The sequence below is a fragment of the Kryptolebias marmoratus genome, linkage group LG14 (genome assembly GCF_001649575.2).
Source record: "Kryptolebias marmoratus isolate JLee-2015 linkage group LG14, ASM164957v2, whole genome shotgun sequence".
In the NCBI taxonomy this organism is placed as follows: Eukaryota; Metazoa; Chordata; class Actinopteri; order Cyprinodontiformes; family Rivulidae; genus Kryptolebias; species Kryptolebias marmoratus.
In genome coordinates this window covers 25444884-25459073 of record NC_051443.1, presented here as the reverse complement: position 1 = coordinate 25459073, position 14190 = coordinate 25444884, and the positions used below count along the sequence as shown (strand labels likewise).

General features: G+C 41.4%; 1 protein-coding gene across 8 annotated transcripts in view; it reads right to left on the bottom strand.

The window, feature by feature from the left end:
* Positions 1-14190, bottom strand: part of LOC108245755 (transcription factor 4) — a 179084-nt gene that overhangs the window by 52491 nt on the left and 112403 nt on the right. For 2 of the 8 annotated variants that reach the window (XM_037979327.1, XM_037979328.1), the window contains exon 1: positions 717-1055. The exons of the other annotated variants lie outside the window; for them this stretch is intronic. In XM_037979327.1, the coding sequence (XP_037835255.1) occupies positions 717-785 (69 nt within the window). In that variant the 5' untranslated portion in view covers positions 786-1055. Of the gene's footprint in view, positions 1-716; positions 1056-14190 lie in introns of those variants that run through there. 8 annotated transcript variants of the gene reach the window in all.

The following is a 14190-nucleotide window of genomic DNA, read 5'->3' as shown; positions in this document are numbered from 1 at the left end:
CAGGCGTGGGTTCGTGGCACGTCCTACCTGCTGGACGGCGTCTCCACACAGGACTTCTGAGGCTCTGTGGACATAATTACATCCTTCTTTTTCAGGAAAAAAATGCTTTGCAGGCACAGAGCCTGAGAGGAAAAAAACAATTATTTGCCTTAAAAAAGGCAACATTTAAGTAATTTAAATATAAAATACAGCATTGTGAGAAGCAGCTCATTCACAGGTTTGCTTTAATTGGGCCCTTTAATTTAGAGGTAAGGAGGCCGAGATATGGCAGGAAGTGTAGCGAATTTCATGCTTTTAAAAATAAAATACATTTGAAATGAATAACATATTTTAAAAAACACCAAATTAGAAGCAGAAAGCTGAAATCTGAGAGAATAAAAACATCTGCTCGCTTCAGATTTAAGGCTCTTACTTTGCGGCGTTCGCGTCCATTAGAAAAATTGGGGAAAAAAAGATTAATAAATCAGAATTAATCTGGAACATTAAGAAAATCAGACGGATTCCCCGGCGGTCCAAGCAGTGACAGAGTTAAAGTGCATTTTTTAAAAATGTTTTCGGGTTTCGGAGCAGTCCGGCAGCCCGAAGCGGATTTTTCCCGGATTTCCACGAACACACACCCGGAGAGTCCGCTCGAGCTGGGACTCCTCGCCTTCACACCTCCTCCTCCGTGGCGCGCGGAGGATGTCAAATAAAGCTCGCGGAGGAGAGTTTCTTACCGCCTTCCCGTTGTAGTAGTACATGAGGGAGCTGCCGGTCACCCCCGGGATGGTGTAGGCGCAGTACATGGCTCCTCTCCTCCTCGGCGGAAAAGATTTTCACTTATTTCTCCTGGTTCGGGCTCGCGCGCTGCCCGGCTCGCTCCACCTTCGCTCCCGGTCGTCGCCGTTATCTTCCCCCGTTTTGAACTTTTCACCAAAAAGTGGGGTGATTTTTTTTTTATTCTTTTATTTTTATTTTGGTTCCGTTCGCCCGTGAGCTCAAACTCTCGCCGCTCCGCTCGCGTTTTTTCCCCCCGCCGACAATTCCTTCAGTTGCATTTTCCCATATGTCCGCGCCGAGGCACGCGGAATATGCAAAGTAGGCGGAGGGAGGGAGGGAGGGAGGGAGGGAGGGAGAGCAGAGGAGAGGAGGGAGGAGGAGGGAACAGCCAACCCGCCTCTTCTCCTACGCACAGCGGCGCACGTGGGGCGGTAAAAAAAAGAATTCTGAGCGTTACTGCGCATGCTCAGAATCTCGCTTTCTACACTGGAAAAAAACAAACCGGTCAAAGAAAGTTGAATATTTAACACTTTTTACACATAAATATAATATTATAATTAATCTATCATATAAAAATCAATTTTACCTGCGCTTTAATAATATTTACAACGTATTGATTCTTTATTTTTAGACTAAATAAATGAAATAATTAAAGGCCACTGTACGTATGCATATCACCCACTGCCTTTCACGCCTAAATTTCAGATTAAGAGCGTCCTAAAAGGTTACATGACAGCTATAGCCTTTTTGGTTATTAATAAAGGCGGCTAAAAGTAGCAAAAGGCTAGCTTAAAGTATATAAAAGCTAGCAAGAAGCAAAAGCTGTTAAAAGGCTAGCCAAAAGGTAAAAGTAGCTAAAGGCTAACCGATATAAACACTATGAGCTTATACGATATTTTACACGATCGGCTGGTGATTGGAGTCTTTAGCTCATTAACTGTAATTTGACTGAATTACAGCCATTTTTATGTTCAAGAAGGCTAATTAGCTGTGGTGGCCATCTTGGATTGGGTTGACTCCAAAAGGTAATGAGTTGTAGACGTTCATTCGATCGCTTCTTTCTTAGAGTTGGTTTTATTTTAATCTGTCCAATGGTTCCTGAGATATTTTGCTCCAACAGTATTAAAAACAAACAACCAATCAGAGCTCAGAGTGTCTGTTGGGGACACCAAACGAACTTTAGCTGATTTCTGTGTTAAGGTTCAGGATCGGTCCAAACAACATTTTATGTCACTAAACCTCCAGAATATTAAAATATGACTTGATTTAAACCCGTCTGGTGGGTAAAAAGTTCATTTGGATTATTCAGTCGTAATAAAATAAACTATTTACATGTTTCCTGTTTTTATCAGTTTATAAATTAGATTTTAATCGTCCCAGGAGGTAAATCTGGTTTTCTCAGCAGGTAGAAGATGTTAAAAGAACAAAAATAAGAAAATCAGGAACAGTTGTGTTGTAGTAACACGGTAATGCTAAAGGAGATTAGCATTAATGCTAATGTTACCACAACACGACTGTTCCCGTGTTTTTTCTTTATTTAATGTCTTAAACTGATTTTATTTGTTTGTTTGTGTCTCTGTGTTTAATTTCAGTGATTTCAATGATTACTGTTTAATGAGAACTGAAATCCTTTTTTACAGTGAATTTTCCACATTGAACCTGGAAGTCGTCCCTCAGCTCAAGATTCACTTTTTCCACTGTTCCTGAACACATCGCCTCCATTTTCATTTTCTGGTTTTCCTCTCGTTTGTTTTCGGAGTCAAACCTTTGTCCTGAAGGATCCAGCTGTGATGTTCCACAAACATACAATAAAAGGCGACTCTGATTCCAGCTTCACTTTTAATAAATGATGTCAAATTATTAGAAACAATCGTGACCTGATGACTCGACCCTTCAGGACGATTCAGTTTTTCTTCAGCTGAAGGAGAAAAAACATCAGAATCTTCTTCTTCTTCTTTTTCCTGCTTTTATTTTAATTTTTTTAATTATTCAAACTTCTCCCCTGGGGTGAAACTAACAGAACAATAATTTAATCCAACTTTCTGTTATTTTAGCCGTTCAATCATCAAAACCTTCGGCTTGTTCGACTTTTATACTTTCAAAAATATTTAACTTTATTTACAAACATTTTTTCTCTTCAGTTCCTCCAAAAACTGTTTAAAACCTGTTTCGGCTGCTGTCTCCATTTTTGTCTTCTTATGCTACTATTAGCTTTTAGCTACCATTCTGCTACTTCAAGCTCAGTCAACTTTTAGCTTTTAGCTAGCCTGTTGCTAGCCTTTTGATACATTTAGCTTCTTGTTAACATTGTTATACTTTTTAGCTACATTTAGCGTTTAGCTGTCCTGCTGCTTTTAGCTCATAGTTAGCTTTTTGCCACTTCTAGCATTTACCTAGCTCTTTGCTAACATTTTGATACTTTTAACTTCTCTCTAGCATTTTTATACTTTTAAGCTATATTTAGCTCTTCTGTTGTTTTTAGCTCATAGTTAGCCTTTTGCTACTTCTAGCTTCCTTGGAATAAATCTTTTGTTGCTTTTTTAGTGTTTTAGCTAGTCTTTTGCTCTTTTGGTTAACATTTTTGCTACTTTTGGCTTTTAGCTTGTGTTCAGCTTATTTCAGCGAAGGAAAACAAACAGCAGGCGTGGGTTTTTGAACTCTGTCTTGACTGTCAGGCAGTTTACAGAGAGGCCGGCGTAAGGCACAGCATCCTACATTTCCCAGGATGCAACTGTTCATCAGACACTTCCTGTTTGACAAATACTCTTGAGTCATCGGCCGACTTTATAAACCCGTTAAGGACTCGTCTCCGAGGGTTCGAGTCAACCAGCTGCCAAAGGACAAACCAACGTGAAGAAGCGAGGAAGTGAGTCAGCAAAATATCTCCTGAACCGCAGGACGGATTTTAATGAAACTCTCAGGATGAACTTTTGGAGTCAACCTGATTCAAGATGGCCGCCGCAGCTAATCGACCTTAGGAAAAACTAAAATGGGTATAACTCGGTGAATTTTGCAGCTGTTGAGCTAAAACTTGGCGTCGGAGTAGCTGAGGGTCATCCCCAACAACCGATCTGAGCTCAGACAGTGTTTGTCTTTGGGGCGAGACGGCATCGATTCAGGTCCTGGTTCTGGTCAGGGTTCGGTTCTCCGACCCAGTTCTCCTGATGACATCACAGCGACGTCATCGGTGACTTCCTGAGAACCAGGAGCCAAAACCGTCACGAACCGACGCGTCGGAAAAAACAAAACTGGGAAAAAAAACTGACAGGAAGTCTGTCAGAGGGGGTGAGAGGGTGAGAGGGTGAGAGGGTGAGGGAGTGAGAGGGTGAGGGAAAGGCTTCGGAACGCTCCGGCTGACGGTGATTCAGTTCCCAAATTTCATATCATCGTCGTCCATCTTTCTGAGACAAATGGAGTCAAAAACAAGCGAGCCATCCCTCTCTCTCTCTCCACTCTCAGTCCATGTCTCTCGCCCTCGCTCTCCTCGGCTTCTTTCAGCTTTAATTTGATTAAAAAGCGAGCGGCAGGAAGGGGAGGGAGGCTGATGCACATCTAATAAGTGGACCATCTGTCTGCGGCGCTGGCTGCCTGCCTGGGAAACAAACCGAGGGACGGGCCGAGAGTCCGCAGGGAGACAAAAAGACCGGGAGTGACCCGGAGAGACGGGAGCAGAGGACTGGACTCGGCGGAGAGCCGGAACAACGACAGGAAGTGAAGAAATGAGATGAGTCGGTTTCACTCAGATCAGATCAAAGTTTCTGCTTTCGTTTGTCTTTCAGCTGAAACCAGATGTCTTCGTCCACTGTCCCACATGGACCCGATCGCGCTCCTTGAGGTCCACCGTCCTCCATGTTTTCAGGCGTTTCTCTGCTCTGACTCTGAGTGATTAACGGGTTTCTGCAGAACCTGAAGACCTGCTGAGGAGCAGAGGAACATCTGAAATGGACGGTGGACCTCCTGGACCAGGATTGGACACCTCTGGACTGAACCGTCCCTGTTTTGGGTCAAACAGGATCCCCTAAATTATTTCTGTTAGTTTTTTTTCCATCCATGTTCTCAGTATTTGGTGGAGTTGTCTTCAGGCTGACTCGGGTCGATTGTCTCTGGTTTCCGTCCTCAAGTGTCCACCATAATTTGTTGGACTTTTGTCCCGTTCCTTCTGGTAGAACTGGAGGAACCGGGTCAGGTTTATAGGTCGCCTTTTCAGCTCCGCCCACTAATGTGACAGTCTCTAAAACAGCGTCTTTGACTCATCTGTCCGTCCGCTGAGGGACATTGTCCATTTGGACCCATTTGTGTCCAAGCTTCAGCTTCCTGCCTGTCTTCAGATGTTGCTTCATGCTCTGTTCTCCTGATGTATCTGTTTTGTGACGTTCTCCAGTCCCCCCCACATCATGATGCTGCCGCCGCCGTGCTCCACAGTTGGGATGGTGCTCTCAGGCCTACAAGCTTCTACCTTTTCCCTCCAAACGTAACGATCGTCTTTGTGTCCGAACGGTTCAGTTTTAGTGTCGTCGGACCACAGGACATGTCTTCTTCCTGTCTGAGGGACCTCTCAGTCCATGTTGGTCCAGGACTCTTTTGTTTTGGGGTCGATTGGCGGATTTCCCACCAGAACCCATCCGGTTCCTGAACGTTCTCCTGGACCCAAAGAGGAACCGAGGATTCTCCTCCTGATGTCACAGCTGAGCCTCCAGGTAACTCAGATGGTGTCAACTAACCAATCAGAAGCTCCCAAAGCCGTGACATCATCACCTGAGCGTGAACTTATTCATTTAAAGGAAGAAATCCTAAATCTTCTCTGATTATTCGAACATTTATCGAACCCTGGATGGATTTTAATGAAACTCTGAATGTTTGTTTACAACCGACTAATCATTGGAGTCAACCACATTCAAGATGGCTGCCACAGCTAACCAGCGTTACCCAACACAAAGACACCTGAAACTCAATCAAGCTAACATTTAGGGTGGTAGTAGCTGAGAGTCATCCTCATCCTTTTTTCTGTTGGCTCAGGTCGTTTAGCTGTGGTGGCCATCTTGAATCATCTTGACAATCAGTTTTTACTTCCTGAGAGCTTCATTGGTGAGATATTTTGCTGACAAAAAACAAAGGTCCATTTTTTTTTTCATAAAATCATCAACAGATCTGAAGAATCTGCAGAAACCTCTGAGGTCAAAGGTCACGGCTGGTTCTGGTTCTGGTTCTGCTCAGGAACACTGTCTGTAAACACAGCTCACCGTGCTGCTTAAAGCTCTATCAGGCAAAGAAGAAGCCAGATGTGAACAGATGTGTCTCCTCTGAACTGTTCTGAGGTCAGCCTGCCTCTCTGATGGTATGGGGGTGCATTAGTCCAGGTTTTAGAACAACAGGTCCAGATGTTTACAGACTGATGTTGCTGCTGCACAGAGGGAAACATCTGGAGCTACTTTACTCAAAAAATGAGCGGATATTTTCCTAAAATGATTTAATGTTTTAGTTTGAACTTTTTTTTTAGTTTTCCTGTGTTTCCCTGTAAATAAAACCTGAGGTTTTGGATTCATCCACAACCTTCTCGTCGTCGTACCTGAACCTTCTGACAGGAAACAGTCAGAAAAGAGTTTTTAATTTCCTCCGCTGTAATCAGGATCAAAACTCCGACAGAACAGAAAATCAGACGCTAATTTTCCTGCGACACAAACGGAGAGACAAAGATTCCCGAAAGTGTTTGGAGAGGTTCTGTAGGAGTGTGTGTGTGTGTCGGGAGAAGGTGTGTTTGGGAATATTTGTGTGTCTGGCATCCGTCAGAACCGCAGCTTGCCAAAAAAGCAGTAAGCAGAGTGCAGGCGCAGAGCAAGGGAGCGCTGCTGCACGCTAATTATGTATGCGTGATTTAATCTGCGACTCAATAATATGCAAATATATTCATATGTTAGTTTCTTAATTAAAAATGCAAAGCAGCCCTTATGGTGATTTTTCTGTGATTTTCCTGTTCAACCTAACAAACAGAACATTTTGAGAAAGAGAGCAAATTGGAGGGAAAAAAATAATAAATATTAAAGAAACTTCCTGTAGGAGTGGGAGGGGCGATGGTGTAAAAGTAAACTTCGGACCGGACTGAGGTTTCTGCTGAGTCAGCGTTAAAAGTTTCAGCTTTGTCACAGTTAGAGGTTAAAACCCGACTGGACCGACCCAGATCCACGAGACACGAGTCAAAAAACCAGAACTGATCCATAAAAACTGCATCGTTTTCAGTTTGACTGTTTTTCTCTGCTGGGAAATCCCTTCGTATAACGTCCCACCTCGCCGTGAAGCTTCAGGGATTCCTGTTCTTTTTCAGATTTCAACAAACTTCGGATCATTTTGAAGCTTCAGAGACAGAATCTGAAAATAAAAACTCATTTCGCAGCAAAAATTTAACAAAAATGGCTGAAGTGGCCACGCCAGGCCACCAGGGGGCAGCATAGCTTCTGCTTTAACAAATTAAAGGTCGTGAAACGTTTAACAGTTAGGAACCGTTTCAAAGCCTAAGAATAAAAAAAATAATTTAAAAACAATAAAAATGGCTCCACTTTTTTTGTTTCGTTTCCAAATTTCACCAAAATCCCTGAAAAGAAAACTTTAAAAGCTTTTAAAGCTTCTGATTTCTTTTACGATAAATATTTATGGAACCAAAGTTCCACTAAATGTTAAATCCTAAAACTGTGGTCGGCTCTGAGACTTTTACTCTGATTTCCTGAAGGTGACGGTTCTAAACTCGGCTCGGTCTCTGGGTCGGACGGGCCGAGGTCCTGACCTCAGGAGGAAACGGGATCGGATCTCTGGGGTGTTTCTGTTCTGCTGCAGAACCAGAAAATTTGGTTTTATTGTCGATTTATTGAACTTTCCTTCTAATCTCTCGAGTCTAATATCGTTATCTTCAGCGCTCATATTTCCTCATATTTCCCTCCAGGTCCGATCCCAGTTCTCCAAACTTTATTTCACCCGTTCACATCGAAACCAGATCAACTCGAGGTCGAACGAAGCGCCATCAGCTGCAGGTAAGATATTAACCGCGAGCCGAGCTGCAGGACGACATCAGGCTGGTTGAGTCCATCTAACAGCGACTAAAACAGCAAATTATCGTCCGAAACTACCTTTAAATCAAAGCTTTCTAACAGGTCGGTCCTCAGAAATAATCCTTTTAATTTGATCGTTTTTCTCTGATGGGAAATCCCGTCGTATAACGTCTGACCTCACCGCGAAGCTCGAGGATTCTCGATGAGAAAAATCAGAATCGATTTCTTCCAGAAAACAACGAAGTTTAGTTTCAGGAAAACAAAAACTCAGCAGGCAGCCGAGAAGTTTTCAAATCATTAACAACTTAAAGCAGTTTGGTCACCTCGAGTGTGTGTGTGTGTGTGGGTGTGTGTGTGTGTGTGTGTGTCGGTGTGTGTGTGCGTCTGACAACATGTGATTTCCATCACAGCCTCGGAGCCAATCGGAGCGCCGCTCGGAGCTGCAGCCAAATATTTAGGCTCAGGAATGCATCACTGAGCGTTCACATCTGCAGCCGGCCGGTGTGTGTGTGTGTGTGTGTGTGTGAGACAGAGCCCAAACGTCCCCCCGCCCCAAAAGGACAAGAAGACGAAGGACGCACTCAGGCCGAGACGTTTGTGTAAGAAGAACCGAAGGGAATCAGAAAAGTTGGCAAACACCGAGGATGAGTCTGGACCCGTGGAGCCGGCGGCCCAAACGGGCTTCACAGAACCGCAGAGAAATCATTTTATTCATACTTTTACTCGTCAGGAAGGAGGGCGAGCTGCGACCGAGCAGTTAATTACAAAACAGAAGAAAATATAACCCTAAAAACCATGACCGTACCCGACAAACTGTTGAATCTGAAATAAAAGCTTCAAATATCTGCTCAGATGTTACCACGAGAAGAAAGAAACGCTGTGAAAAAATGTTTTTGTCTCAGTTATGCTTCACTGTATGGCCTGATTTTAGCATAAAATGCTAATTAAGGCTAACAAGCTAACAGGAAATAAACCTAACATTAAAATAAAAGTGATTCAGCTTCAGCTATATGAGTAACTACTGTTTGATTGTTTTAGCTTCAGAAAATAAAGGGAAAACATTAGCAAAGCTAACATGATGCTAATGGAGCTAGCAATTTAGTCAAAGCAATCAGAGATAAATAAACATAAATCCAACATTAATTTGCTAACATGAACTGTTAGCTAAACGTCAACACCTGTACTCGCTAACAAACCTAAAACTAACTTATTAATAAACTGATAAAGTAATTCTTTTTGGAATAAAGTTTATAAAAGTGTCATTTATATTCAGTTTTAGCTAACATAGCAAAACTATTAGCCTAGCATTAGCAAAGCTAAAACGCTGCTAGCAAAACAACAAGAATTAAACCAGCTAAGAACTGAGACCAAGCTGCTAATTCAATAAAAAGATTTAAATTTAATTAGTCAAACTATAGATTTGACAAACCCTGAATTTGCTAAAATGTTAGCTGAACTAGCATAAACTATTAACAAGCTTATAAAGAATAAATCTATCATTAAACTAATACAGTAATTCATCTTCTCGAATAAAGTGAACAAAAAGCAGAGCTAACTTAGCAAAACCATTAGCATAGCATTAGCTAAGCTAAAACCACTGATATCTTTGGATTTCCTAAAAAACAAATCAAACAGAATAAAAACCAGCTGTGAGACGGAGCTACTAATCCAGTTTAACATATCATTAAAGTGATTTTTTTCTTTAAAATGTGATTAAATGTCTAAATGTGACTAAATGTCCACTCACGCAGAACCAAACAGCTAACGGTTACATGAGTCAGCAAAACTCGGGCTATGCGTTAACAAAGCCTGAAGTTAGCTAAACAAGCATTAGCTGTACTTTCTAACAACCTCACTTTATAGAGAATAAACAGATTATTACAGTAATCAGCTTTAGAAATAAAGGAATAAGGTGTAAAATGGCGCTAAGCTAATTTTCAGTTAAATTCGGTTTTAGCTAACAAAGCAAAAAGGAATTAGCATAGCTGTAAATTAATGCTAAATCTGATAAAAACTGACAGATGTTACTGCTAATTCATTCAAAACTGTAATAAAGTAGAGATAATAGTATTTTTTAACTTATATTTTAAGCATATAAGTGTTAGATTTAGTTTTAGCTAACGTTAGCATAGCATTAGCACAGCAGCAAAATCCCTAAATAAGAAAAGAAGATGAAAACTGGAACAAAGCTGCCAGTTCAGAACTAAACTCTGCTGAAGTAGAGAATAAATTTTTTATTTTATTTTACTTTTTACCCTAAAATGAGGTTTTTCAGGGTTAGCGTTGTTTCAACTCTCTTTGGGGGAAAAATAAAGCTGTAAACAAACACAAACACACAAACAAACGGCTGCCTTGTGATTCAATTAGTCAGCTTCCCATCTGACACAAAATGGCGGCCGCGGCGAAGCAGCGTGGGACATTTTGGGGACGGGAGCCAAGAAAACAGCTGAAAGGCAGAAACCAACGCAGAGCTTTCTGACATTTCTTGCTCGTTATGAAGCCGTTTCTTTAAGGATTTCATTCACGCTTCGTGCTTTAAAGACGCCTCGGCAGCTTTTTGTTTTCCGGGGACTCGTCAACGGAAAACAAACGAACGTCCAGTTGCGTGTCAGAAAGCGTGAGGTCATCTTCAGAACCCGAACCTGAACCTTCGGACGACTCCGGTAATCCGAAAACCTCTAAACTCGACTAACTGAACCCGTTTTATTTTTAGGTTTTATACAACACAGGCAGATTTCTCTGGAGTGGCCGTTTTGTTTCTTTTTTATTTCCCACCCATGTCAAAGCTGCAGATGAACATCCTTTCTGTGACCCCCCCCCCCTCTTCCTCCTCCTCCTCTTCATCGCCTGCCAAGGCCGCTACGAGCTGCGCTAATCTGAGCAGCTAACGTCAGTCTGGGACTCTTCTGCTTTTAGTTCCTTTTTAGTCATGAAAAAATCCTGAATCTTGATTTTCTTAATTCATGTTTTTTAATATATTTTTTAAAAAAAAATTTGGTTCAAATTTTGGGCAAAATTATAATTTCTTGATGTTTTCTATCAAATTATTTTCCATTATATTTTCAAATTATACAATATTTGTGTAATTTTTTTAATTGTTAATAAATTTATAATTAAAAAAAAAACAATTTTCCTTTTACTAAAAAATAAAAATATCCACCAGATGTGTTTTTTTATACATTTACAGATAAACCTTCGTGTTTCAGGAGCTGAACAGGATGCCTCCATGATTCCGACAACAATGAGTGGCTCTGGAAACCGTTTCCTGTTCCGTCGGATCGCGTCACGCCGGGTTCCTCCGGAGCTTCCAGGCCTCGGTTCTGACAGGTGGGGGCTCCTGCAGCGCCCGGGGTGGCCTGAAGGGGGCAGTGTGGCTCACCAAACCTGCCACCGGGGGCCGCCGGCTCTCCTACTGTGCCTTCTGCAAGACCTGGCTTAATTTAATTAACGCTGTCGACTTTAAACAAAACCACATCTGAGGCGAGGAGGGAGGGAGGGAGCAGGACGGCAGAGGACGGCCGGGGGACGGGGGACAGGGGACAGAGGTGTCTCTGGTTCTGGAAGACGTTTCCCTGTCACTCAGAAAATTAACCTCAGACCAAAAGATGAAAAACAAAAAGAGAAGCTGAAACTTCTCACCTTCTGGAACTCATAAAATCTAATTCACCCAGATTTAAAAATAAAAAAATAAAACTCTTTATGTCTTCTGATCGTTTTAAAAACATTTAATCTTAAATCAGATTTCTTTATTTTAATTCCAGGAATAAAAACGAGACGTTTAAACTGTCGGCCTGATGGAAATTTAAACAAAAACTGAAGTTTATTTAAATGTTCAGAGGATTTCTGACGAAATAAACCAGACGTGTTTAATATATTTAACAGCAGTGGTCATCAACTGATGGCCCACAGGCCACACATGGTCCAGAGGAGGGCCACCTGTGGCCCGTGGGATAGGTGGGCGTGGCAAAGTAAACTCCGCCCTCAAAGCTTTTTTTTTTCTTCTCTAACCAAAGATTCCTGATCCTGTTTCCGACAAAATCCAGACCAGATACATGTTAAAACACACACACACACACAGGCCGACCAATCAGGGCTTGTAAAACTAAACAGACTAATTCGGCCTAAATCTAAAATTATTTTATTAATATTAGAAAAAAAATCCTAAATCAGTTTTGTATAAAAGTGGCGACAGTAAACAGAACTTCTTGTTTTTTAAATATGTCGACTTATTTTATTACATTGAAGTTTTCTTAATACTAAATATTTGTTTTTCATTTCTTATTATTTGTTCGAATAAGTATTTTTTCTCATCTGTAGGTCGGTCCGAAAATAAGGTAAGGTTTGACTAAAAGAATAAACCTAAATAAAAACAACTTTATACTCTCACCAAATAAACAAATAAAGTCCAAATTAGAACTGTTTGTTTTTTTATTATTAGGATTTCAGGATTAAAAACAAAAACAAACATTAAGGAAACAGACTGCCTGAAATAATTAATCAATTTATCTCGGTTTCCTTTAATGGCTTAATTTTCATGGTTTCATTATCGTCATTGTGGGGGATAATTCGTGTTTTATTGTTTATTTAGTCGACATTAGCAAAGCTCGGAGGAAGAGCGGCGGACTTTATCAACCCGGACAACAAATTAAGTGAAACAACGAAACGAGCGACCTACTAATGTTAGCCGCCGACGCCTAATTTTCTTTTGATTACGACGCCGTCCCACGCGCTCCTCTCAGGTGACGTTTAATCGTTTCAGAAACGACGACAAACTTCAGCAAAGGAGGAGAAAAAAGAAAAAGGAGGACGGAGAAAATCTGATTTTATCTGCAGAGAAAAAAGAGCAAAACTGAAGTTTTAACCACCTAAACGTCAAAAATCTGTTTTTATTTGACTAAATATAATAAAAATAAAGTCAAAGTGATCCGAAACCAACAACAAAGAAACAAGAATTAATTATCTTAAAAACACAAAACAGGATTTTTTGTTTTTTCCACCAAAAACTTCATCATCATTTAAAGGGATATTCCTACCATTTTGACTGATTTCACAGCATTTCCTGAAAACGCTGGAATGTTAGCAGCAGCAGCCAGCTGTAGCACTTCCTGCAGGAACTAACGCAGAACTGGGGCTGACGTTGGGGTTTAATTCTGCACCACGAGGCAGATCGTATTCAGGCAGGAAGTGCTACAGTTAGCTGCTGCTGCTACGTGGGCCTCTGAATGACCCTGAAGTTGATGTAAATTACTGCATGATGTGAACTTAAAGGTTTTTATGACTCGACCGACTCGCTCAGACTAGCCTGCAGCTCATCAGTCTGGTGGGTAAGATATTCATTGCTCATAACCTTCCTACAAAAATCTACTTTAAAGCTACTTAGTTATATGGAGCCATCTTGAAAGCGTTAACTGTGGTTCTGAAACGCGGGTTTGCGCTCAACGTAAACACAACACCGCCATGAATATTTTACTGAACAAATCTGAGGACAATCGAAACAGAGGTCGCTGTTCGGCTGTTTCTGTAGGTAAATAAACACCTGGTAGCTGTTTACCAACTTTAATTAAAGACTCATTAACCAGCCATGTTTCTTACTTTCTCCTTTTTATGACTTTCTAAGAGTTTGTAAAATAGCCAGAATACCCCTTTAAGTGTGAAAGAGCCGAGCAGAGAAGACATGAAGACACGAAGGTCATGGTCCGTGGAGTCAGAAAGTTGAGTTTTAAGTCGGAAAAGTTCAATTCCGACTCGGAAAGTCGGAGATTTCTCAAATCCAATATGGCCGCCCGTGCCTAGAATGCGGTGACGGATGTTAAATCAGCTGCAGTCGCGGAGAAAACGTTGGTTTGATGAACAAACTGCTCCTATAAGAAGGCAGGGATCAACCTGAGGATAAAATTCTGTCCTGTCGGGAAAATGTTTGCAATTTTTTTTACTGATTGGAAAACTGAAGTGATTCCCATCGAGCCTTAAAGAAAAACTCTAATATTGTGACAAACTCTTCAGTAACTTCTGTTTAGGGACATTTTGATGATAAAAAACTTTTTTAAAACAACAGAAAGATAAAACCGTGAACTGGATCCGTTTCACAGACAGGAAGTGGTTTCCTGGTTGGGTTTTCCTTACAGGAACGCCGCCATGCTCGCTGAAGCCCTCAGAGTCTGTGTTGTGGACGACTCTCAGCTACTACCACACTTGGTTTCAGCTCATTATCTGGAAAACTGACCGAGTTGGAGCCATTTTTGTGGCGCCGGGCGAAAAACGTCCAACAGCTGGAGCAGAACTGCTTCGTTAAAACACCGAAGGATGGTTTACGGTTTAATGATTTTTAAACTCACATGCAAACCACTCTCCCTCCCCTCCCTTCAGAGAGTCTTCAATAAATTAAAGACAAACA